The following is a 25,327-nucleotide window of genomic DNA, read 5'->3' as shown; positions in this document are numbered from 1 at the left end:
TGTGTGAAGTTGGCACCTCTATTTGCGAGTAATTAAAAAAACCAAATGTCATTCGCTTGTCCATCGTTTGTCCACGTTTGTCCAGGAAAATTTTTCGTTTGTCCACCTTTTGTTATTACAAAGTTATAACAAAAATATTTTTTTTTTTTTCGAAAAAACCCCAAATTTTTTTTCGCTTTATTGTGCTTAATCGTATGTCCGTCGTTTGTTCACCGTCTGCCCATGTTTATCCGGGAAATTTTTTCGTTTATCCACCTTTTGTTAAAAAGTTATTTAAAAAAAAAAAAACATCGTGTGTGAAGTTGGCACCTCCATTTGCGAGTAAATAAAAAAACCAAATCTCATTCGCTTGTCCATCGTTTGTTACGTTTATCCGGGAAAAATTTGCGTTTGTCCACCTTTTGTTCAAAAGTTATAATAAAAAATATTTTTGTTTTCGAAAAAACCCTAAATTTTTTCTCGCTTTATTGTGCTAAATCGTATATCCGTCGTTTGTCCACCGTCTGTCCATGTTTATCCGTGAAAATTTTTCGTTTGTCCACCTTTTGTTAAAAAGGTATTTCAAAAAAAAAAAAAAGAAAAAAAAAATCGTGTGAGAAGTTGGCACCTCCATTTGCGAGTATGTAATTAAAAAAACCAAATATCATTCGCTTGTCCATCGTTTGTCACGTTTGTCCAGGAAAAAATTTCGTTTGTCCACCTTTTGTTCAAAAGGTATAACAAAAATATTTTTGTCTTCGAAAAAACCCCAAATTTTTTTTCGCTTTATTGTGCTAAATGGTATGTCCGTCGTTTGTCCACCGTTTGTCCATGTTTATCCGGGAAAAATTTACGTTTGTCACCTTTTGTTAAAAAGTTATTTAAAAAAAAAAAAAAACGTGTGTGAAGTTGGCACCTCCATTTGCGAGTAATTAAAAAAACCAAATGTCATTCGCTGACCATCGTTTGTCACGTTTGTCCAGGAAAAATTTTTGCTTGTCCACCTTTTGTTATAAAGTTATAACAAAAATATTTTTTTTTTTCTTCGAAAAAATGCCCACATTTTTTTCGCTTTAGTGTGCTAAATCGTATGTCCGTCGTTGGTTCATCGTTTGTCCACGTTTGTCCAGGAAAAATGTTCGTTTGTCCACCTTTTGTTAAAAAGTTATTTCAAAAGCAAAAAATTCTATGTGAATTTGGCACCTCCATTTGCCAGTGATTAAAAAAACCAAATGTCATTCCCTTGTCAATCGTTGGTCCACGTTTGTCCAGGAAAATTTTTCCTTTGTCCACCTTTTGTTAAAAAGTTATAACAAAAATATTATTTTTTTCGGGAAAAACCCCAACAATTTTTTTTGTTCGCTTTATTGTGCTAAATCGTATGCCCGTCGTTTGTGTATCGCTTGTCCACGTTTGTCCAGGAAACATTTTCATTTCTCCACCTTTTGTTAAAAAGTTATAACAAAAAATTCCTGGACGATGGACAAACGAATGACATTTGGTTTTTTTAATTACTCGTTAGCTATCGATGTTCTTCCCGTTTCTCCCTATTGTGTTTATGCGGAAGCTGTCTGGTAGAACTGCTACAAGGGAATGGGGTGGGAATAAGGTAAGAGAAATTCAAAAGGAGTCGGAGTTAGGGGATCAGAATATACCCGCGGTACGTATGCCTGTTGTAAGAGGCGAGTAAAATACCAGATTCAAGGGGCTGTGTAGCACAACCCTTTCAGGTTGCCAGGGCAATATATAGCTTCTCCAAACCCAATTGTCAACCTCACCTATCCGTGGCGAATCCTGTTTCCTTAACAGCCGAGGCTCTGGCGACCCCATGGACCTTGGGGGTGGGGAGGGAGGGAATGGCCTGAAGGTTTAATGTGGCCACAGAAATCGTTGCCGAGATGGTCGGGCTAGTACCTTAATAGTGCTGTGGTACATCGATGACACTCCTCATAGCCTTCGGGGAGCAACCTTATCGCTACAAGAACAACAACAGGAGAGAAGCAGCTTGTTATCGGAACGTACCGGACCTATAACCGGCAAAGGACCATCAGCATCGATAACATTCCTCAAACCCGCGGGAGTGTCTTTATCCTACAACAACAACCACCATCAACATCGATAATACTTTCTGCCCAAATTCGGTTTGTATAACGCAGGCAAATGATCATTTGGGAAGGACAACGTATATAGTGTCCGTTCGTGTAATTATAAAAAGAAAATGAATATGACATACATACTTTCATAGTTGGCTCACACAACGGCGTGCAAAGTCTTAACAGCACTGCTGTTAAACCGATCATAAAGGAATCGCTAGCATTTTGATTCATCATCTGTTCAAAAGGTAAATTCATACTGCTCCACAAATGACCACGTGACGTATTGGCATGTAAGCAATTTGCAATCCAATGTAATGTCTTCTTTTTTGCTGTTGCGCTTAAAATCAAAAGTTGTTTGATTAATGCAAACACTGCATCCTGATGGTTGGACATAAGTTGCCAAAGGGATGGATCAGAGTGTTGCGTTTCTAATGTAATTTCACTAAAAAATTCATATGGCCCATTTGATTTTTTAGGCATAATCGATAGACATAGTAATTGTCCCAACAGTGTATCCATGTACTCATTACCTGCAACAACAGTTTTTTTTTTGTTTCAATATGTGTTAGCACATTAATGCCTGTGTATTACATACCCTTTGAGTTTGGATTAGGCGTTGTATAATCGATGAGCACTTCACCCAGCTGCGGAACTCGCTTATCTCTTACAAAATAACCAAGCGTCCAAAACGTAGTATTTTTTATTGTTATTAAATTGACGGTCATTAACTGCTTTTGTATTTCGGCCAACATTGGATAAAATATTGCTTTTAAAGCGCCCAAAGCCTCGATTTGATCATCTTCAGCTGCTACTTTAATCACAGTCTGTATGAAAAACTCTTGCGTTAATACATCATTGGAGTCTGAATTTTCTAAAACATTTAACCATTGAGTAGACAAGTTTTGATTAACTAATAATTCTGGCTGACGTGTGCAAGTGCTGGCATTGGTTAGTATCAGATTGCGTATTTTTTCACAAGCAACCTTTTCTGTAGTTAGCTCTACCTTGGCATTTTCGCATGCAATAAATGCTCGATGCAGATAACAAATGGCACGAGTCTCTAATGCTGCATTGTCTTCAGCGCCTTCACTGGTTGCATTAATCAAATATTCTTGTGGATTGTTGAGCATTAAACGCTCGAATATGGCATGTGCTAGTAGTTCTTCGCCCACTGTCGAATCATCACTAGCTGTTACTATTATATCGGCCATGGTAATTAGTGAGCGCCCATTTACATGACTGGTTGCTGCACCTTTACGCAATGTAAATAGTAGAATTTTTTCGAGTAATTCCTGTTTGAAGCCATCTTCCTCTTTAGGTTCTTTCAGCAAGGCAGCGAAGGGGTTCATCTCCGCCGCGTTCATTATAACTTTAGTTTTGATTTTTTATTGTAAAACCGCAACGAAATTAATTTCGTACCTCAATGAAAAAATTACAATTTTTCCAAATCCCTACGACAAAGAAATGTCAAATCAGATAAGGGTTGCCATGTCTTAAATAAAAAAATTCCAATCAGCTGATGATTTGATAAGGGTTGCAATTCAAAGCTGCCCTAAATGCTAAAACACATGGTTCAATTATGTACAGGTTGGCTCATCTCATCAGCTGATTTTATTTATGTTATTCCATGGTCGAAGGGATTGTCAAAAGGAGATGGCAAACTCAAAATGAAACCAACACATTGGCAACATTTTACTTACACATACAAAAACTGCTAAGTTTTATGTTTCCATTCCATACCATTCGCACCAACACCAATATACAGATTTTGACAATTTGAACTGACATATTAATCCGAAGGCGAAAAATAAAAATTTCAAGTCGTTTAAAATATATTAACCAAATACCAAGAAATGACCCCAGGTTTCTCGGAAACCGGAGGTGGGATCCATAGTATTTTTCGCAGAACACCTTGGCGGCCTTCGACCGCGCTTACAAAAAATGTTTAAAAACTTTTTTCAGTGCACAACAACATTACACCAACCACATGAAAATTGCCAAGTTCAACTGCAATTAACTCCGGACAGAGATACAATTTCTTCAATACGCATCTGTTGACACCTCTCTCGATGTACCTGGCTTTTAGAGTCATGTTTAATCCAATAAAACCCTCGTCTTAATTGACTAAGGCCCACTTGCAGAACATCCAAGGTTAAATATATAAATTCAGAGTTAAGTAACTCGGTGTTAAACGTTATTTTTTTAACCCAGGCAGTGTTTTGCGGAACATATTTTTGACGTCGAGTTATTTAAATCTTGGTACGGGTGGGTATTTTCGCGTTTAGTTGTACACACTGTCATTTTTTTCTGTTACTTTCGTGAACATCCGTATCCGCTTGTCAAAAATTATAATCATTGTAAAATTGAAATTAAATATTTTGCATATTACAACACAAATTCTTAAAGCATACGTAAGTATCAAAATATTTGTAGGAAATTACTTGTTGCTAATTATGATTATGTTAATTAGGTACTGCAAGTACATACTTCGAGCAACAAACTTGGACATTTTTTGAGGTGAGCTAAATCCAAGCATTTTCGAATTCTTCACTTACGAGTATTATTTTTTTTTGCAGATTTCGCTTATACTATTTATAAAAAGTAGCTGTTTGCTTTTGGTAAGCCTTAAAGTTTTTATTTTTTTTCTTAGGTAATATTTCACATTAGGGGCTGAGTGTTAATACACGTTAAAATACCTCACTCAGCATTAGTTATTTCTTGAAGAAATTTTTGTTTGTTGTTTTTTTTTTCATTTGTGATTTTATTGCGCAGAAGTGGACCGTAATTTGCCAAAACGCGCCTTGGACGTGTATTAGCAGTCGACCCCAGTACTAGAACATCATTAAAACGTATTGCATCAGCTCGAGCACTACACAAGGACAACACTATCGCCATTTTTATGAAAATCTTTCGACGGAATAAATATTTTTGTTTTTAGCTTTCAGATTCTTGTTACTGAGGCAAAACGCATCTTGGACGTGTATTAGCAGTAGACTTAGTACTAGAACATTATCAAAAACTATTATTCAGTTCGACCACCACACAAAGATACCATCGTGGCGAGAACCATTTGTACATAGCAGCTTACCAGCAAACATAATGAATTATATCTATATGTAATTATTTAATTTCTTGTAGATGGCTGAGATGCTATGTGTCCCATTGCAAAGATATTCCTTTTAAATTAAAATATTTCGAGGTTTTCGCGGTTGTTTACTTGTCATTTCACAGATTGCTAAAAAGTTAGCAAATTAACCCTTCAACATTAGCGAGTTAAAAAATTAACCTTTTAACCCTGGTTTAACTGCTAACTCGCCGTTGTGCAACGCAATTTATCTTTTTCACCCCCCATGTCAAGTTAACTCTGAGTTAAAAAGATAACCTGCCGTTCTGCAAGTGGGCCTAAGACCTAGTTCTAGAATTCTGTGGTGTTGCTTGGTGACTCTAATCTGCCTTGGGTGTCTTGGAGTCGCATTGATGGTATTCTGGTTTCTGCATCTTCCCGTGCTATCTTTTACGATTTTTTAAATGACTTAGCTGATGCCGGACTTTATCAATTGAACAATATTCACAACAAATTTGGTAAATGTTTGGACTTGATATTTGTAGATGACAATTCGAGGTGTTCTGTAAATAGATGTGATCCGTTTACTTTGACTGAGCATGTTTATCATTGTTTACTATATAGTTTGGCAGCTCAAATTGAAGTTATTTTGCGAATAGAGTGGAAGGCAGTGAAATAGGCACTCGAATGACATATAATGAAGGAATGGGGTACGGCGTTTTTTCAAAGTTAAAAAAAATGATAAAAGCTTTAATATAAATAAAAATATTGTTTTAATGACAACAAAAACGCCTTATATATTCTATATACATAAATTCGTAAGGATTATCTCACTTTAAAATTTGAGCTAAATAATCTAAATTTTTTTTTTGAAACTGAGTCGAGAACTGTGCGTGTGGATGTGCGAATTTTCACAGATCAGCTGTTAGTTGCGCTACTTGGTAAGATTTACAATGATGTTTATCATCCTGCTCTTATTTTGTATTTCGAATCTCACGATCTTCCTGAGCATAGGTCCAAAGTTGCGTGTGAGACTCTTCGCCGGTTTCTATTCAAGAAAGCTAATTGGTCCGAGCTAATCAGCGATATTTCAAAAATTACCTGGCCTGAGTACAACGGGGATATTGGAGTGAGCGTATCTCACTTTAACAATGTGCTTCACGAGATTTTTCACAAATGCATACCTTTATCGGACACCTCGACAGCTACATCAATTGCTTGGTGCACTAAAGAACTAAAACGTCTGAAAAACCAAAAGACGTGTTTGTTCAAGCGATACAAACTGTCTTGTACAAGAACTGCCTATGCTGCTTACTCTATATTACGTCATAAATATAACACCCTAAACAGCAATTGCTATAAAGAGTATATTAGTAGGATTAGGAGTCACATTTTTTCTAACCCTAAGGCGTTTTACAGTTTCGTTAACTCGAAAAGAAAGACTAAAGGGTTTCCTTCTACATGAAGCTTAACGATCATACTTCGAGCGATAATGCCATAATTGCTAATATGTTTGCACATTATTTCAGATCTAACTATTCGATTTCATCCGATTCAGTGCCGTCAGATTATACATTTAGTTTGTCCCCACTGAATTCGGCATTAGTTCCTTTTATTAGTGCTGCGGATGTTCTTTGGCATCTGTATAATCTGAAAATATCTTACACTGCTTGACCTGATCAAATTCCACCAGTCGTGCTAAAAACTCGTGCACAATACCTATATCGACATCTAGCTTGTTTATTTAATGCCTCCCTGAAGCAAGGGATGTTTCCTATGAAGTGGAAAGAGTCATTTATAATTCCTCTCCATAAGAGTGGCAGTAGATATTGTGTCACAAACTACAGAGGAATAGTTAAACTCAATGCCATTCCCAAGCTGTTCGAAGCGATTGTCACAAAACAACTGGCGTTTAGTCTATCTTCGGTTATTGACTTATCACAGCACGAATTTTGTAAGGGAAAGTCAACAGCGTCTAACCTTTTAGAGTTCACGCTCCTTGAATCCAATAGCTTTATATCTAACTGAGAAATTGTGTTAATTACACAGATTTTAGTAAGGCGTTTGGTAAAGTATCCCATTCTCTGCTCCTACACAAACTCGACCGGTTAGGCTTTCCCCGTTTACTTCTCTCTTGGGTTTCTTATTTGAATAAACGTAAACAAACAATTATTTTTAACAACTGTTGGTCCAAATTTATCAATGTAACTCTTGGTGTTCCACAAGAAAGCCATCTTGAGCCAGTGTTATTCCTACTATTCATTAACGACGTACCAAGTGCTTTGAAGCACTGTAAGCCGTTGATGTATGGGGATGCCGTGAAACTTCTTATGCCTATCCGCTCACCAGAGGGATAGAGCACTTCTTCAGTTGGATCTGAACAGCCTAGTTGTATGGAGTAATGCTAACGTCATGTCATTAAACCTTCCGAAGTGTAAGTTCATGTGTTTTACACGGAAAACTTTTAATTCCCATGAGCATGTGATTTGAGATTATGTTATTAAGCAAGTTACCAACTTCACTGACCTAGGTGTTACAATGGACCCTAAGCTTTAGGTTACCTATAGAAACTTGCGTACTTTGGCGTTCGTGAAAAGGTGGTATAAGGAATTTAATGATCCGCACGTTACTAAAACTCTGTTTACATCATTGGTGAGGCCAATATTGGAATATGCTTCGATAATATGGAGCCCACGTTATCAAATTCACTGCGATAAACTGGAAACGGTCCAAAAACAGTTTTTGCTTTTTGCTTTGAAACACTTGCCTTGGGACACGTCAAGGAATCTTCCACCGTACTGCAGCCGGTTTAAACTATTACAGTTGCCTACATTACAGAGCCGTAGGGAGATGCTTAATGATTTATTTATGGTAAAACTCTTAAGAGGGATGATAGCTAGCCCATTTCTGCTTGGCGAAATTAAGTTTAATGTGCCAGTCAGACCGTCTAGATATTTTCAACAACTGCATATAATTACATGCAGATCGAACTTCGAAATGTATGACCCACTTCGTGGCATTTGTCATGATTTCAATAATCACTGCAAACACTTAGATACATGCGATCCGATTTTCAGAATTAAAAAGTACCTACTTACTACGTTAAATATGTAAGGTGTAACCCCTATACCTTTGTGTGTCTTTGCAGTTGAATGATTTAAAACATAGTATTTCAGTATATTTTTGTAATTATTATATATTTAAGTTGCCAAGTCTTTTTGTTTGTTTTTATACTATTCTATATTTCGTCCGATTAATTGTTAAATTTGTAGACTAATAAATAAATAAATAAATAAATCACGAGATTATCTTAATTTATGTACTTAACTACTAATCGTTAATTATATAACTTGATTACATAGAAATTTTTCCCTTTGATAATCGGTAATTTTGAAAAAATTTTAGGGATGCGAACATGTTTTCATAGAGAAAGTTTCACTTGTAGAGCGTAATTTCTAATCGGAAGCGCAAAGTAAAAGAGAAACGTGAAAATTTGACAGAAAATAATCTAGTTCTCAGGGATGGAACATATGAAAACGCGTAGACTAACTATTAACGATTTATTGTAGATTAACTATTAACGATTTATTGTAGATTAACTGCCTCATTCTGTTTGACGATATCGTCTCCAAAACGATGTGTTCGTATTATGAATAGCAATACGATAGACAAAACGATAACAGCTGACTGTTACGTAACGAAAGTGCTCGATTGGTATTCTGTATCACGAAAAGGTGGTACCAATACGAAAAGAAAGTGTCAAAAACAAACAACAGGTTGTTAGGCGTAGCTTCATAGACACGTACAAGATATGGCATGTAGCTATGATTTCTCTACGCCTCAAGATCTGCGAGCTCCGCTACAAAAAGCAAACAATTATTGACAAAAATAAGAAATTTGACTACAAAAATTTGCATACAAAAAATGTAAACAAACATCTTGTTCTTCCTTTTTTTTCAAGCGTACGTACCATGGTACAATTAACAATTACAATTGTATCATGGCACGTGCGCTCAGCGGCCAACTTTGCTGTACGCTTAGCTACATGAAGCTTTCATGCTTTGTCGCTTTCATTTTATTTTACATTTTATTTATCTAAGACATCTAGAAAATATACATTTTCATACAGACTAAGTAGAATAAAAACATTAAATTACATGTCGTTGGCTCGGACTTGCGAATTTAACGCACCCAGTTGTGAACAATTGATGTTGGTTTATTAGATGGTAGGTTGGATGGTTTATTTCTAAATCAGGTTACAGGTTAATAAAATCACATTACAAAATGACAAATTTTCTACTTACCGCTGTGTGCCTTATCCGCTGACTGCTTGCCAACGAATGGCGGTTTTTCATATTACAAAATGGGGCTTGGCAGACAGCGGCGAGTTTACATTTCAAGGTTACCAGATCATAAAATTTACTACTAAAATTATGGAACACAGGGCGTTCTGCAACATCCCCACCCCCCTTAATCACTAAATTCACCAGACTCAACGTCCAGAACGGCCAACTTGGCTACAGCTCTTCTCTTCACCCCGAGAGTTCGTTCTTACATCAACTTGGCGGACAGCTCCGTCTTTCGAAGGATACAATCGCTCCACCACACCACGATACCACTCTCTTCTTGGCATATTTGGATCGCAGATGACCACTATCTCTCCTTCTTTCAACGGTTTCGTAGACTGGCACCACTTCGTTCGACGCGTTAGCGTGGGGAGATATTCCAGAACCCACCTTTTCCAGAAGTGATCTCTGAGTTGACGAGCCACGCGTCACTGTTGTCGTAGAGCCACGGCACGTGCCAATACGTTGTCCACGCTGACCGTATGCGCAGTATTATTCGGCCCCAAGAAGAAGTCATTCGGTGTCAGTGGCTTTTCTTTATCCGGAGAGATGGGCAAGTGCGTTAGAGGCCGCGAGTTGACAATGTTTTCCGCCTCAACAATAAAGCTATATAGTGTATGTTCGCGGGGTGCAACCTCTTTAAGCGTTTGATTCAGGACTCGCTTGACACACTGCACCATTCTCTCCCAAACGCCACCTTCAGCTGGGTTATACAGTGAGCTGAACACCCAATCTACACCTCGTCGAGAAAGCTCGCCCTGGACACGCTCGCAATCGAATACCTCGGTGAATATCTTGGCTTCGTTGTTCACACCAACAAAGTTTTTCCCATTGTCTGACCTCAACCTTGTAGGGACGCCCCTGCGATTAATAAAATTTCTGATTGCGATGATGCAGGAGTCAGTGCTCAGGTCGTGAGCTACCTCCAGATGCACAGTCCGCGTGGTTAGGCATGTGAAGAGTGCTACCCACCGCTTTTCTGTACTCCGCCTCACTGTTACGTTAAGTGTGCCGAAGTAATATATACCAGTGTAAGTAAATGGCCTTATGGCGTAAGGCGATCCACTGGCAACGGCCCCATTAATGGCAGGACTGGTGCTGCTTTGCGTAGGCGGCAAACCTTACAGTTAGCGATGACATTTCGTAGAAGCGTTCTTAGACGCGGCACCCAGTACTCTCGGCGAATAGCGCATATGGTGGCTTCGGTATTTTGATGGCCCATGAGGATGTGATAATGCTCCGGTATTAGTTTCGTGTACACATGTGTCGGCAGCAATATTATAGGGCGTCTAATACATATCGGGAGCCAGCTGGCTGCATCTATTCGTCCACGAACACGTAGCACACCATTCTCATCCAGATACGGCGACAACTACACCAAAGGGCTCTGACTTGTTATTTCATTTCCATCTTGGATCTGTTGGATTTCTTCAGGGAAGCATTCGTTCTGACCGATGCGGCATAGGAGAAGCTTCGCTGCTTCGAGATTGTCAGCTGTAAGACCATACGGATTCTTATTTTGGGTTCGGCGGCATATCTCGACTAACAGCACAACCCAGGCGGTAGTTCGTAATAGCCTATTGTATGAAGAGAACTGATCGAAGTCAATGAAATTTTTACATACGATGACAAATGTATGCTGTGGGCGCAATTCTTCTTCATGAACAACATCGGTAGATATTCCATCTTCAGTAGGCCAGGCATATTCCTCTTCGCGCAGAAATGATGGACCTTGTACCCAACGAGTCGTAGGACCGAGCACGATATTATGATTGGCTCGAGTGGCTTCATCGGCCACGTTTTGTGCTGTGGGTATCCAGCACCAATCGGACTGGTGAGTAGCGGCTAAGATTTCGGCGATTCTATGCTGCACGAAGGGCTTATATTTACGATGTTTGCTTCGAATCCATTTGATCACTGTCCCCGAATCACTCCAAAGAAAACATTTGTCGATTTTGAAAGAATGTGCTTCTCGCACAGCTTGTTCAAGACGAGCTCCTAAAACTGCGGCCTGCAGCTCTAATCGCGGTATGGTTAAAGTTTTTAGTGGGGGCGCACTTTGATTTCGCGCAGATGAATGTGACCTCTATCTCATCTCGGGCATTCGTCGCTCTCCAATACGTGACAGCAGCAAAGGCATTTTCGCTAGCGTCGACGAATACGTGTAACTGTAGAGATTTCGGCGCACCATTGCGGAAATAGAATCGAGGGCAGGCATACTCCATTACCGCTGGCAGTTGCTTTCGCCATCTTTCCCATAATTCGGCTATGTTTGCTGGGAGTGGATCATCCCAATGTGTTTCGCAATAACTTTGCTCCTATCACGAAGTTCCCTAGGAGTCCCAGTGGGTCGAATATGGACATAACCACACTGAGAAGTTCCGTTTTTGTAGGGCACCTACCTCCGTTCACTACCGCCCCGCTTACTTTGCAACCGGTATGACTTTCTTTGCTGAGTCGAAAATATCTACCAAGTCGTCTACATAGTGATTTTCCAAGATCGCAGTCACGGCCCGTGACGTATAACGATTGTCATCGACGTGTTTCAACGCATTTCGCGTCTTAGCATAGTGAGCGGCGCAAGGGGAGCAAGCAGCTCCAAATATCATGACACACATTTGATATGTATCGGGTGGTTGGCCAGAGTCACCATTACGCCACAGAAACCGCTGGCACACCTATCTTCCGAACGTATTAATATCTGGTAAAAAATTTCCTTAATATCGCCACACAGGCCCACCGCTCGTTCACGAAAGCAGAAGAGAATCGAAGGCAAAGGTTTGTACTCCTGCGGTCCCTTAAGTAAGCAGCTATTCAAGGAGATACCATTGACACGAATCGGAGTTTTCCAGGCTTGTTCGGATTTACTACGGAAAAATGGGGTAGGTACCAGGTACGCAGCGATGACAAGATAGATTCCGACGTAGTGAGTTTACGTGCGTAACCCTTCCCTATATAGCTATCAATGATTTGCTTATAAGCTTTAGCAAACTCGGCATCGCAGCTCATTTTCCTTTCGACGCTCTTTAGCCTCTTGAGCGCCAAGTTGTCGACTCAAAAATAGATCGTGCGCGTATGTCGGCGTCGCTTTCGATTGGTGGCGGTGGTCTAACGCCAAAACTTTCCATCTCGAAAAAATCGGCAACCATTTTACGAAGCACTTCATCTGGATTGCATTTAAAAAAAAAAGACATGTAGCTATAGAAAGAGGGCATTTGCTGACAGGACCAAACACTACCGAACACAGTTCTGTTTTGGCTGCAAATGGACCGTGTTTCCTCATCGTGGTGACTGTTGAACCTATGCCCAAATGGCAGTTATCAATCCCGATGAGAAGTCGAGGTGTCGCTCCTGAGTGCGGCTGCACTGGTAGTTGACTTGCTTCTTTGCCGTCCATTTCCAAGTCACTCCAACTAAGGATTTGTGTTGGCAGCTTCAGATTACGTACGGCATGGACCTGTCGCAGCTTGTGTTTTTTGTTCATACCAGCACCGCTTATTTGTAATTGGACTAAGGTGACGGGCTCTTGAACCGAATGTCCCCCAAACCATTGAACGTTCAGACTGTACGACCATCCTACTAGGTTTAACTCCTTCACGAAGCTGTCTTCCATCATCGTTATAGATGAACCTTCATTTAGTAAGGCATATGTATCCACGCGACGTTGCTTTCCGTACAGTGTGACAGGGAGAATGCAGTAGAGTAACTTAACTTTCGGCGCGTTGGTAGAACAGCTTAAAACAGTCGCTCCCTTATAGCTAAGCGGCTGCTGTTGAGCATTGTTTAGTGGCGACGTAGACCTGGACGTAACAAGGGAGGCGCTTCGTGATGACGATGTTGATCGAGCTGGCGGACGCTCTGACCGGGACTCATGAAGTAATTTATGATGTGCTCTACTGCATCCATCGATGCCGCAAAACTTTCGCCTTCTGCAATTGCTGGTGATGTGACCCCCATTTAGGCAGGCAAAGCATAATCGTCGAGATTTAACTAGGGTCCATCGATCGGCTACCGTGGCTCCAGTTAGGCATTTGCACTCTGATGGCTTGTATTGACCTTGGCAAATAGGACAACTCCGCAGAGTAGTATCATCTACATGGAGTACTGTACGGCGTTTAGGTTCACGAGCAGCGAGTTGACAGTCATCGTTGATGGTTCATATGACATTGGCGAGTGAGGTGAGCCAGTCGCTAAAATGTAATATTGTGGCCCGAGCAGGTATGGTGGCTGCATGCCGACCCCACTCAATGCGTTTGCTCATGGGTAACTTGGCGATAAGTTCGTCGAGTAGCATCGGGTTGGCAATATGATGCTCGCACCGACAGATTCCAAAAGTGCCCAGATATTTTTTACCTTCATTGCAAACGATATAACTTTCCCTAACATACTCTCGGAAATTGGTCCTATCTATTTAATCTGCGCTAACTGACTACGAACCAGCTGCTCTGGTCGTCCAAACCTAAACTTCAACTGTTCTAGAATGCAATTTACATTGTTAGGGTGGATGAGTAGTGACTTGACTGTTTCACGTGTATCACCCTTAAGGCACTTTTGGAGACGCTGGTTATTTTCGAAGTTGCTATTGTTGGATTTATCATTTATTTAATAGTTTATTTTTAATAAGCAAGTTGAATTTATTGTAAGTCCGAGTTACATGAACGAGTTTCTTAAACTAGTACTTGTGCTCTTCTTCTAATGTCTTATAAGTAAACTTAACTATGTAAGTATGCAAGTATGCGTGAATTAACATGTGTAAAATAATTGAGTTCAGGGTTGTCATATTTATTTATATTTCCAACAGGTATATCTGTATGCCGCGGTCGACTCTATGAAAGATGCATAAAACATGGGCCAGTCCTCAGCCCTACCGCTAAACTCAGGCAAATCTAACAATTTTTTTGGGAGGGTTCAAATTATAGGGTACATACTGTACGTTATTGCAGGCCCCACTGGCTTGAGGCGTCGACGTCGGAGGGGCTGACGACTGAGTTGAAAATAAATTATTTGAATGTAGCACAGAGGTATAGCGCAAATCATAAGGTGTTGCATTGGGTAGACAAAAATTGTATAAATTTCTAGAATTGGGTGGAGGTACACAAGGGCCTTCGATAAATGGCGTAGAGGCATTCGACTGTGTGCTAGTTGGCATTGGCGGCGGTACAATCCGCGTCTGCGTTGACTGTGGCAGCACTGGAGGTGCTTGCGTTGACTGCGGCAGCATTAGCTGTGACGTAGGTAAGGTGCTGGCATAGGTAACAGCAGAACTACCGTTATGCAATCCCGTTGACCAAAGATCATAGTTCTGGGACTCCCGTTCTTGTAACTGTACCTGAGTTGCTTTCAGATAGAGCTCCAACATGGCTATACGTTTTTCCATCTCGTCGTAGTTATGACCACCGTGGTTACTTTGGGCATGGCTTGGCGTCGGCGAAATACGCGTGGCTATAACCGTTTGGCTGGCTGAGGCAATTGGGGCTCCATCATCGATGTGTACTAGTTCGGTTACCGCGGACTTAATAGGGGCACTGTATACCTGTGTTTCTGAACGTGTACTTGTGGCACATTCAGATACGCTGGATGGCGTTTCCGTTATTGGGGATAATGCGGCGTTCTTATCCATGTTAATAGTATTCATAAGGCGAGCACTTCTACGTGGCGGTGTTTGCAACATATGTGGCGGGTGTATTGAAGAAGTTAATACAGAAGAGTGGCTATTAAATTACATATATGTATAGAGGCAGACCCTTGGCTTAACTACGCAGATTCGTGGCTATAAATTTATTAATTACCCGAATCTTTGTTTGATATATGTGGCGAAAATTGCAACTTATTTACTGCTTTGTGGCAGCGATGTTGGGAAATATAGGCAGAAATATGCATACATACATTTACTTTGCGTTGCGAAGTGGTGCTACGACTTTGCTAGCTCTGCGACGTTGGCTTAGACGGCGACGTTGACATGGCGTTGTAGTGGCTTTTCACAGTGGTGTGTTACTGGCGTTAAAATGGTGGACAATTACAACATTGATATCCACCTGTTGTACATTTAAACGGACAACATTTTTTTTATCAATAAAATGCTCGCCGCATGGCGTTGCTGATGTGACGGGTGCAGTAACATACCAACCTGATAGAACCGCACTGCGTTTTTTTAGCGCACGCATACAACCAGCGTTTTTTGCCCTAACCCAAATAAGCATGCGTTGCGACAATGTAAAGTATGTGTGCAAACGACAAATCTAAATGTCACGCAGAACAAAAATTGGAAATCGAGTTAGGTTTTCACGCAGAAAATTCAATTTGGGTTGCTCTCATACAAGTTGTATGTGCATGAGACATTTTTGTCAGAAAATGGCTTGCGTGCGTTTATATTAGGTTGGCATGTAAGCGCAGCCAATTTGGTCAACAGCGAAATAAAGTTTTTGTCGTTGGCTCGGACTTGCGAATTTAACGCACCCAGTTGTGAACAATTGATGTTGGTTTATTAGATGGTAGGTTGGGTGGTTTATTTTTAAATCAGGTTACAGGTTAATAAAATCACATTACAAAATGACAAAATGACAAATTTTCTTCTTACCGCTGTATGCTTTATCCGACTGCTTGCCAACGAATGGCGGTTTTTCATATTACAAAATGGGACTTGGCAGACAGAGGCGAGTTTACATTTCAAGGTTACCAGATCATAAAATTTACTACTAAATTTATGGAACACAGGGCGTTCTGTTACATTACAAACTAATTAACGATCCTATTTAATAACAATTTAAATTTAGTTTTTGGTAGAGAGAAATCAACATCATGTGCAATTGAGTACAAATTAAATTCTCTTAATGCTCTTAGAATAGGGGAATTAAAGGCATTCACTGTTCTAACTCGACCAACAAAAAAATGTCATTACTCCTCAAGCTTCGGGCTGGGATATGAAATGAAATGCATTCTAGCAAGGCAGAGGATCAATAGTTCCACGAACTATGTCTTAAACAAAAGAATGTGACAGAATGATTCTTCTAGAGTATAACAATTTTAAGTTAATTAACTGACATCTAGCAGTGTACGAAGGTAACGGATCCATGAACCCAATCGACCGAAGAGCGAATCGAATAAAGGATTTTTGAATTCGTTCAACCCTATTGTTATGACAAACCTAATAAGGTATCATGTAGATTACGCCTCGTGTGCAGCTCTCCATTCAAGTATATGTGTTCGACATCAAAGCGTACAGATTTCGCCTGCAGCGTTTAATACGCGTCTATGACGCGTAGCCTCGTGTGCACCTTGCCTTAAGCTGCAGACAATGGTGCTTTATCAGTAACCGTATCGGTAACTTTATAACAGCTGATTCGACCAACCTTATGGGAATCTATGCAATCGATTATTGGTGCCGCTAAGGTCGTAACCGTATCGTAGCCAACCAATTCGTTTTTGGTTTACCGTCGTAATGATAAGCAGCTGATTACGTTAGGGATACGACTACAGCGATACGACATACGGCACCAATGACTCCCGCTTAACTTGGGAGCATAAGATTGCTTTAAGCTGGAGACATTGGTGCTTTATCGGTAACCGTATCGGTAACCTTATAACAGCTGATTCGACCAACCTGATGAGAATCAATGCAATCGATTATTGGTGCCGCTAAGGTCGGAACCGTATCGTAGCCAACCAATTGGGTTTTGGTTTACCGTCGTAACGATAAACAGCTGATTACGTTAGGGATACGGAAAAAGCGGTACGACTTACGGCAGCAATGATTCCGGCTTTAAACGGATATATATGAAAAACTTTGATGTGTCTCGGCCATTACGTTGGGTATTTATGACGGCTGTTGTCAGTGCTAAACAAAGCACCCCTGAATCTTGGCCATTTTAACTGTCATCTGTCAACGTATTTTTACTTCCACCTTCCTTAAAAGTCCTTTTTTTCTATTCTCTTTAACTTCATAATTCGTCAGTATCTTTTTTAGATGGAGGAAATGTGATTTCGATTAGAACGCAATTAAATCCCGAAAAGTCCTTTGAAAAAGAAAATTAACAAGTATATTTCTATTGAAAAATTAAGCCGCGTTATGTAAAAAGTGTTTGAAGCAATTGAAATTATTTTAATATGTGAAGCGAGCACAATTTTGTGAATTTCGTGGTTCATGTTGCGAACCGTATGGCAATTAAGAAACTCATTCGCTGTGCACATTGAAGGAGCAGTAAAACGGCGTCGAATATACTACGCCTTGCGGAACTAAAAAAAATGTAATTAGCGCCATTTGACTATTATTGATTTATGTGAAACTCTATGACTAAATGCATATAAAAATTAAAATTTTTTTATTAGGCCTTAGTAATAAACGCTAAGCCAAATATACACTTTAGCCGTAATCGTATTATCGCTTTATTAAATTTTTTGGTAATAGTGCAGTTTACGGTACCCACCGAAATTTGGGCCAAAATTTTCGAGTGAGGTATCAAAAGACGCGTATTCACGTCTAGATAAAGAATCCGAAAGCGGAAGTTAACTTTTTTACTCGTTCAAAAGATGTTAACGAAAAACCGAAAAAACCCGCGGGACCCTCCGAAACCGGGGTTGGGATCCATAGTATTTTTGCGCAGAACACCTTTCTGCTTTGGCGGCCTTCGGCCACGCTTATAAAAAATAAGGTAGTAGTCTAGTTGAGGGGTCGACTGCTAATACGCTACCAAAAATATCGGAAGATGTGTCAAACGACGCGCCTTGACATCAGTATTAATAATCCGAAGGCGGAGAATAAAAATTTTAACTCGTTCAAAAGATATTAACGAAAAACCGGAAAAAGACCCGCGGGTACCTCCGAAACCGGTGGTGGGATCCATATTATTTTTGCGCAGAACACCTTTCTGCGTTGGCGGCCTTCGGCCGCGCTTATAAAAAATAACCCTGGGCTACGCCATGCCAAGTCCGGGTGTGTGGTATAACCGTGGCTACCGCCACGGTGATGCACAATTTATTTTTGTGGGTACAAACACAACAACAACCACATGAAAATCGACAACTTCAACTGCAAATATCTCCGGACAGAGATAAAATTTTTCCTCTCCGCCTTCGGATTATTGTTCTCGAGATTAATACGCGTCTTTTGATACTTCACTCAGAAATCTTCGCCCAACTATAGGGTGGATACCGTAAACTGCACTACTACCAATTTTTTTCTATTTGTACTTTTCTGACGACATTTTCGAAACCAAGTCACGGTGTGATTCCACCATGGTCACATGGAACGCGCGAATGTTTTCACGACTATTTTCGTATTTTATTTTTGTGTGTGCGAAATATGTATGTAAAGAGAGTTTTTAATAAAGCATTGGGTAGACTATACATTAAGGGACGTTGGTGAGGTGGTTGGGAGGGGTAGGGGAGGTGGTGACTCCCCTTTCTAAAAACACCACCCCACCCACAGGAGACTTATAGTTTGATCACAATTTAATATTAAAGTTTCCAAAAAAATGCAAGAAAACTCAGTGAATTGAGAAAAAATGGTGCTACCACACCATATATATATATAAAAAACGACTCGAATCTATTTTAAACGCGCTTTTTTTTATTCCAGATTTTTTTTTTTTATGAAGTAAACGTAATTTATAATAAATAAAATAAATTTTCAATTTTTTATAAAATATACGTAACCTTTTTAAAAAAATAAAAAGTATCGCAGGCGAAAATTTGGAATAAAAAATCGCGCGATTTTTTATTCCAAATTTTCAATTTATTATAAAATATACGTAAATTATTTAAAAAAATAATAAGTGCCGTAGGCGAAAATTGGGAATAAAAAATCGTGCGATTTTTTATAAAATATACGTAAATTATTTAAAAAAATAAAAAGCGTCGCAGGCGAAAATTTGGAATAAAAAATCGCGCGAAAAAGGTCTATTTTCCTCGTTGGTACTATTTAAAAATTTTTCATTCGTTGGCACATTTTAAAGCATCTGGTAACACCATGCAACCAGTAAATTAGATAAAATGGCAGTAAGCTTGCGTTCGCGGAAAGTAAACAAATAATTTATTAAATTTTACAATAATACGTATATTTAAACAAAAGAATATAACTGTTTCTGGTTTTATAAACATTATACAGTGTACTTATGTATACAATTCTTGAGAAAGTGTTCGTTTGTAGATAAAAAGTGATAGTTATATCATGGTAACTTTAACAACGAATTACTAGTAAATTGTTAATAACAATTAAAAATTACTCACTGATTCTCGTTGGGGAACTCCCTGAGAACCTATGTGCAAAATTTCAAAGGTCAAACCAATTGGTCCCTTAATATATAGCCGACCCAAAGCATTTTATTGCAAAGATATTTAAAAAATATTTGATTTAACTTTCATTTGCATATCCGTAGCATATTGTAGCTAATATTGTTTTTGCATTTTGATATTAATTTCGGGTTTTATTTTCTGTCTTTCGCATCTTCGCCTTCGTTGTGGTTAGTTGTTCTGTGATTAGCATTTTTGCACGCGCCTTATACTTTTTTTTTTTTGCTATTCAAATTCCAATTCGCATATCCAGACGAAGAATGAGAAGAGTTAAAAATACTTAGTTTAAGCATTTGAAATTTTGTGAAATAATTTTTCATGCGATTATAAAAACGTTGCTGATACGTACGGCGTTGACATTGTGTAACAGCAATGGTGACAACAAAGAAAATTTATAAATTTTACTCGAAAATTTACTAAGTGTTATTGGTATAGTTAATTTATGCCAATTTTACAGTTTTATTTTCTTAAAACCTATATTATGATATCGATGTCTATTTGCAACACTTAAAGCATACAAAAAATAAATGTTTTTGAATACCAAAGTTTTTTATTGCAAAAAAAAAAAAACAAGAAAACCTTCGAAAAGAGCATGTGATAAAAGTCAAATTGGCAAATGAAATAATCGGACACGAATGACAAACACGAAAAATTCATTAAATACATATTTAGAGCTCTGTATGTAACAAATTAAAGTTAAAAGGTTAATATAAGGACGCAGCAATGTGCAAATAAAGATGTGAATATAATTAATAAATGCAATAATTTTGAATAAATATGTGCACAGGAAATACATAAATCGAAACTCGAAAGAGAAAGTGCTAAAAACGAAATAAACAAAAATAAAATACAAACAGCAAGTAAGAACAAGAACAGTTGAAGTTGATGTCCCCCCCAGCGGGTTAGGGGTTAGAATATACCCGCGGTAGGTATGCCTGTCGTAAAAGGCGACTAAAATATCAGATTCAAGGTGCTGTGTAGCGCAACCCTTTCAGATTGCCAGCGCAATATATAGCTTCTCCAAACCCAATTGTCAACCTCACCTATCTGTGGTGAATCCTGTTTCAGTAACAGCTGAGGCTGTGGCGACCCCAAGCTCCTCATGGAACTTGGGGGTCGGGAGGGAGGGATGGCCTGAAGGTTTAATGTGGCCATATAAATCGTTCCGGAGATGGTCGGGCTAGCACCTTAATGGTGCTGTGTTGCCGAAGCGTGCCGGAACTGTATCCGGCAAAGGACCCTCACATCGATAACACTCCCCAAAGCCTTCGGGGAGAAACCTTATCGATACAACAACAACAACAACAAGATGTTTAAGGGAAAGGAATTTATTAAATACCTACCCACTTATATAAGCGGATTTGTCTTTGCTCTTCCTTTGCAGAAAATGAGGAAATAGGAAATACATATTAGACCGGCAGCTGCAAAAAGTTACTTAAAAATTTTTGACGTTATGGAATACGCAGCCAGTACCAGCAATTAAGGTCTGATGTCAAACTTCTGTAAATTAAATAATGTCCATAAAGTGCTAACAGTTAGATAATTGTTGAGGATTTCACTGCGACCATTGGTCTATTGTGCCGCCATCTCCTTCCCAGCACCTCAGCCAAGCCGACTTCGTTGAACAAACCTAGTGGTTGTGTTTGTAGCGATAAGGACACTCCCCGAAAGTTTTTTGGGAGTGTTATCAATGGGCGGCGACGAGACAAGCACTGACAAAATTTCAGCGACTGGCTTGTGTGTGCATCACATGCCCCACATTAGCGCTGGAGCTATCCTCGATCTAACCGCGCAGCACATATCGATAGAGCAGTCAGCCAAACGAACCCTCTTGAAGATCGGCAAGGAAGGCTCGGGCAAAGGTAAAGCTATATCGTCCAGGAGGCTGGAGGAACTGATGGAGAAGATCCTAATCTCACAACTCCCTAGGAATGAAAACCTCAGGTATAAAGTAGAATTGGGAGACAAGGTACATAGAAGGAAAGCAAAATTGAGAGCATTCAGCAGCTAAATATAGTATCCCAACAAACATTTAGGTTAGAAAACGATTAGAAGACGAATCGAATTCTAATGTATTTCTCTAAGGTAGAAGGTTAGAGGACGATTTGCGAAACTGTCGCGAATTATAGCATTCTCGACAAAAAGGGGACTTCGTTCTTGATATCGAGAAAAGGGTTAGAATTCTAATGGAATTCTAACGTCAATTGCTAATGGGTTTCTAGTGAGAATTTTGAAGTGATGCGCAATTAAGTTCAGTTTTATTTGGTTATAAGCTTATAAATTATAATAAAATAAAAATAATTCAAAATCCTATCGTATGTTTCACAGTTTTCAGTACTAGTTATTGTGTTGAAATTTTCGCTCCCACTTATTTCCTAAGGATTGAGCTCGGCATTGTTTGAGGTACGGATGAGGAAGCGTTTTCTTCATGCCATTCAAATAGCACTTCAATAATCGGTAATAGTGCAGTTCCCGTCTAGGTCAAGAATCCGAAAGCGGAAGTTAACTTGTTTTTACCGGTTCAAAAGATATTGACGAAAAACCGAAAAAAGACCCGCGAGTCCCTGCGAAACCGGGGGTGGGATCCATAGTATTTTTGCGCAGAACACCTTTCTGCGTTGGCGGCCTTTGGCCGCGCTTATAAAAAATAACCCTGGGCTACGCCATGCCAAGTCCGGGTGTGTGGTATAACCGTGGCTACCGCCATGGTGATGCACAATTTTTTTTGTGGGTACAAACAACAACAACCACATTAAATCGCCAACTTCAACTGCAAATATCTCCGGTCAGAGATACAATTTTTCTTTTCTGCCTTCAGATTATTGTTCTCGAGATTAATACGCGTCTTTTGATACCTCACTCGAAAATCTTGGATCAACTTTAGGGTGGCTACCGTAAACTGCACTACTACCGAATAATCTGCTCGCTTTCCCCTTTTAACATTTTTGATTCATTTTCACTTAATAGTATTTATTATTATATATAGAATAAACTTATTTTGCAGCTTATAATATTTCCACACAACTTTTCACTATTTTTATTTTGTTTGTAAAACACTAAGGATGGCTGATCATGTCGTGCAAATAATCGATAACTGTGACAATAATCATAACATCGCATTTCTGGTGTTATTCGAATCGTTTCACAGTCGAATTCTAACCTAGTTCTCTAACCCAGTTTTCGATTCGAAATACATTAGAGAACTACATTAAAATTCTAATGTAAAACTACAATATTTCTCTAACGTTAGAAACTGTGTTTGCTGGGATGGTACACCGATGACTCGAAGACGCCAGAGGGAGTTGGATCTGGAGTCTTTGAACCCAGAGTCAAGATATCAGTACCACTGGGAGCATACACATGCCGATTTTGTGATCGATCAGCGGAGACGGCGGATCATATCCTGGAATGTGGCACAATCTCAAGATGCAACGCTAAGTTTATGGGCTCATCACGGCCAAAGCATTCTCACATTAAATTCCTCAAGCCGGGTGAATTGCTAGGGTTCATCAGATATGTCGGCTTGGATGAGGTGCTGTGAAGAAGATAAGGGCACAATAGACCAATGGTCGGAGTGCGATCTATCTATCTAAATGTTGATGGTCCTTTGCCGGGTATAGATCCGATACGTTCCGGTAACAAGCACTATTTAGCAGCCTGTTATATGTACCGGAGTGACTCGGGATTTTTCTCGAGCAAGGGCCACCATTTCAGTGTAACCCCATTTAATTTGTTGTTCTGTGCTAGATCCCAAAACTCGTCGTCACCGCAACTTTTACAAATCTGTTGTGACACCTTGCTGTTCACTCCCAAAAGCATTCGGTAGTCTGCGCCTCAGCTCATTACCACTAACAAAGCAATTGGTCGACCGCTTGCTTGCTAAGCGTCCCCGATATGGTCGCCAAGCGTAAAGGTTACTCACTAAAAGAAAATACAGGCCTGCCAAAACATGAAACGCTGAACAAACAGTTTCTGTTGAATACCCAGAAACCTGGGCATCACAACAGACATCGGATTGTAGAGGCCACACCTTCCAGGCATCTCCGCAAGTATTATGAGGAACTATGGCACCTAAGAACACAGACTCATGAAGAAAAAAACACAAACAAGCCCTAAGTGATATCCATAAAAGGGCGTGGGACCTCTATGGCAGGAAATGCCCGGAGAACCTAGTTAAAGATATATACCCTGAACTCTCCCTAGGGAGACGCGCGTCCCTCTAGCTCAACTTCGATCTGGATACTGTAACAGGTAAAACACTTACCTACCCAGAATCAACGCCAACATACATAATGTATGTCTTGCAATGCATCCCCACATGCCACCAACCATCTCCTTAATTGCAATGTGGAAGCAACGCCGCTAACACCCCTATAACTCTGGTCCACCCCTGTTGAAACTGCAAATTTCCTTGAACTACCGAGTGGTCGCACCTATTGCATGGGGCGAATCACTGCTACAACAACAAAAAATTTAATATGACCACATTGAACCCGCCCCCACCTCTAGTTGCATGTTGAGATTGGTGATCGCCACACCTCGGCTGCTAAATAAACCGGATTCGCCACGGGTAGGTGGGGTTGACAATTGGGTTGGAGAAACAATAAATTGCGCTGGCAACCCCTTGAAAGCGTTGCGCTACACAACCCCTTAGCCCCCTAACCAGCTTGGGGTTAAGGGATAACCTCTTGTTTAGTTATGTTAGTCTAATATCATGTAAGACTTGAACGTTTTCTTTGACTTTTTGATTCCACCCACTTTGTTCCACGCATTACTTGCAACTCTCGTCCCTCTAATGAAAAAATCATGGGTATATGCTTCAAGAGTTGTGCCTTCCTTTGTTATCTCCTCCACAGTTTCGTTACGTCATGAAAAAAATTAAAGCACAAAAAATGCCCAGGTTGACAAGTTATGGGCCGCACAATGCAAACACCATTTTATATTCAGGGACGGTTTATTGTTAAGGTATATCAGGTTCCTATCACATAAAACCCACTTTTAATCAATACTTACTTACTTACTTAATTGGCGCTTAACCGTCTAAACGGTTATGGCCGTCCAACAAGGCGCGCCAGTCGCTCCTTCGCTCCGCCAACCGGCGCCAATTGGTCACACCAAGGGAGTTTAAATCGTTTTCCACCTGGTCCTTCCAACGGAGTGGGGGCCGCCCTCTACCTCTGCTTCCGTAGGCGGGTTCCGATAGAAACACTTTCTTGGCCGGAGCATCATCTTCATTCGCATAACATGGCATAGCCAGCGCAGCCGCTGCGTTTTAATTCGCTGGACTATGTTGATGACTGCGTATAGCTCGTACAGCTCATCATTAAATCTTCTTCGGTACTCGCCATCGCCAACACGTAGAGGTCCATAAATCTTTCGAAGAACTTTTCTCTCGAACACTCCCAAAGCCGCTTCATCTGCTGTTGTCATGGTCCATGCTTCTGCCCCATATAGCAGGACGGGTACGATAAGTGACTTGTAGAGTATGATTTTCGTTCGCCGAGAGAGGACTTTACTTTTCAATTGCCTACCTAGTCCAAAGTAGCATTTATTGG

The 25,327-nt window shown here is 39.9% G+C and overlaps 2 protein-coding genes and 1 long non-coding RNA gene across 11 annotated transcripts in view; 1 reads left to right on the top strand and 2 right to left on the bottom strand.

The window, feature by feature from the left end:
• The window catches only part of Ube4A (Ubiquitination factor E4A), a 64,865-nt gene extending 61,320 nt beyond the window's left edge, over nt 1-3,545 (bottom strand). For all 3 annotated transcript variants that reach the window (XR_010949497.1, XM_067765539.1, XM_067765538.1), the window contains exons 1-2: nt 2,671-3,545; nt 2,217-2,605 (exon numbers count right to left, since the gene is read on the bottom strand). Coding sequence is in view for 2 of the 3 variants with exons in the window: in XM_067765539.1 (XP_067621640.1) it covers nt 2,217-2,605; nt 2,671-3,439 (1,158 nt within the window). In the remaining variant the exon portion in view is untranslated. The remainder of the gene's footprint in view (nt 1-2,216; nt 2,606-2,670) is intronic.
• A 5,662-nt stretch (nt 3,546-9,207) lies between these two features.
• LOC137242155 (uncharacterized) lies at nt 9,208-9,474 on the bottom strand. Its single transcript, XR_010950098.1, has 2 exons — nt 9,444-9,474; nt 9,208-9,385 (listed from the first exon to the last, which is right to left on the bottom strand). It is a non-coding gene; the product is annotated as an uncharacterized lncRNA (long non-coding RNA).
• A 7,971-nt stretch (nt 9,475-17,445) lies between these two features.
• The window catches only part of LOC137239827 (serine-rich adhesin for platelets), a 133,448-nt gene continuing 125,566 nt past the window's right edge, over nt 17,446-25,327 (top strand). For 4 of the 7 annotated variants that reach the window (XR_010949495.1, XM_067765536.1, XM_067765528.1 and 1 more), the window contains exon 1: nt 17,446-17,728. The gene's annotated coding sequence lies outside the window, so the exon portion shown is untranslated. Of the gene's footprint in view, nt 17,729-20,475; nt 20,702-25,327 lie in introns of all 7 variants that reach the window. The other 3 variants (XM_067765529.1, XM_067765531.1, XM_067765530.1) reach the window with 3 other exon arrangements.

Source organism: Eurosta solidaginis, chromosome 2 (genome assembly GCF_040869045.1).
Source record: "Eurosta solidaginis isolate ZX-2024a chromosome 2, ASM4086904v1, whole genome shotgun sequence".
Classification (NCBI taxonomy): domain Eukaryota; kingdom Metazoa; phylum Arthropoda; class Insecta; order Diptera; family Tephritidae; genus Eurosta; species Eurosta solidaginis.
Note: the sequence above shows the minus strand (reverse complement) of the source record. Positions and strands in the feature narration are given on the sequence as shown.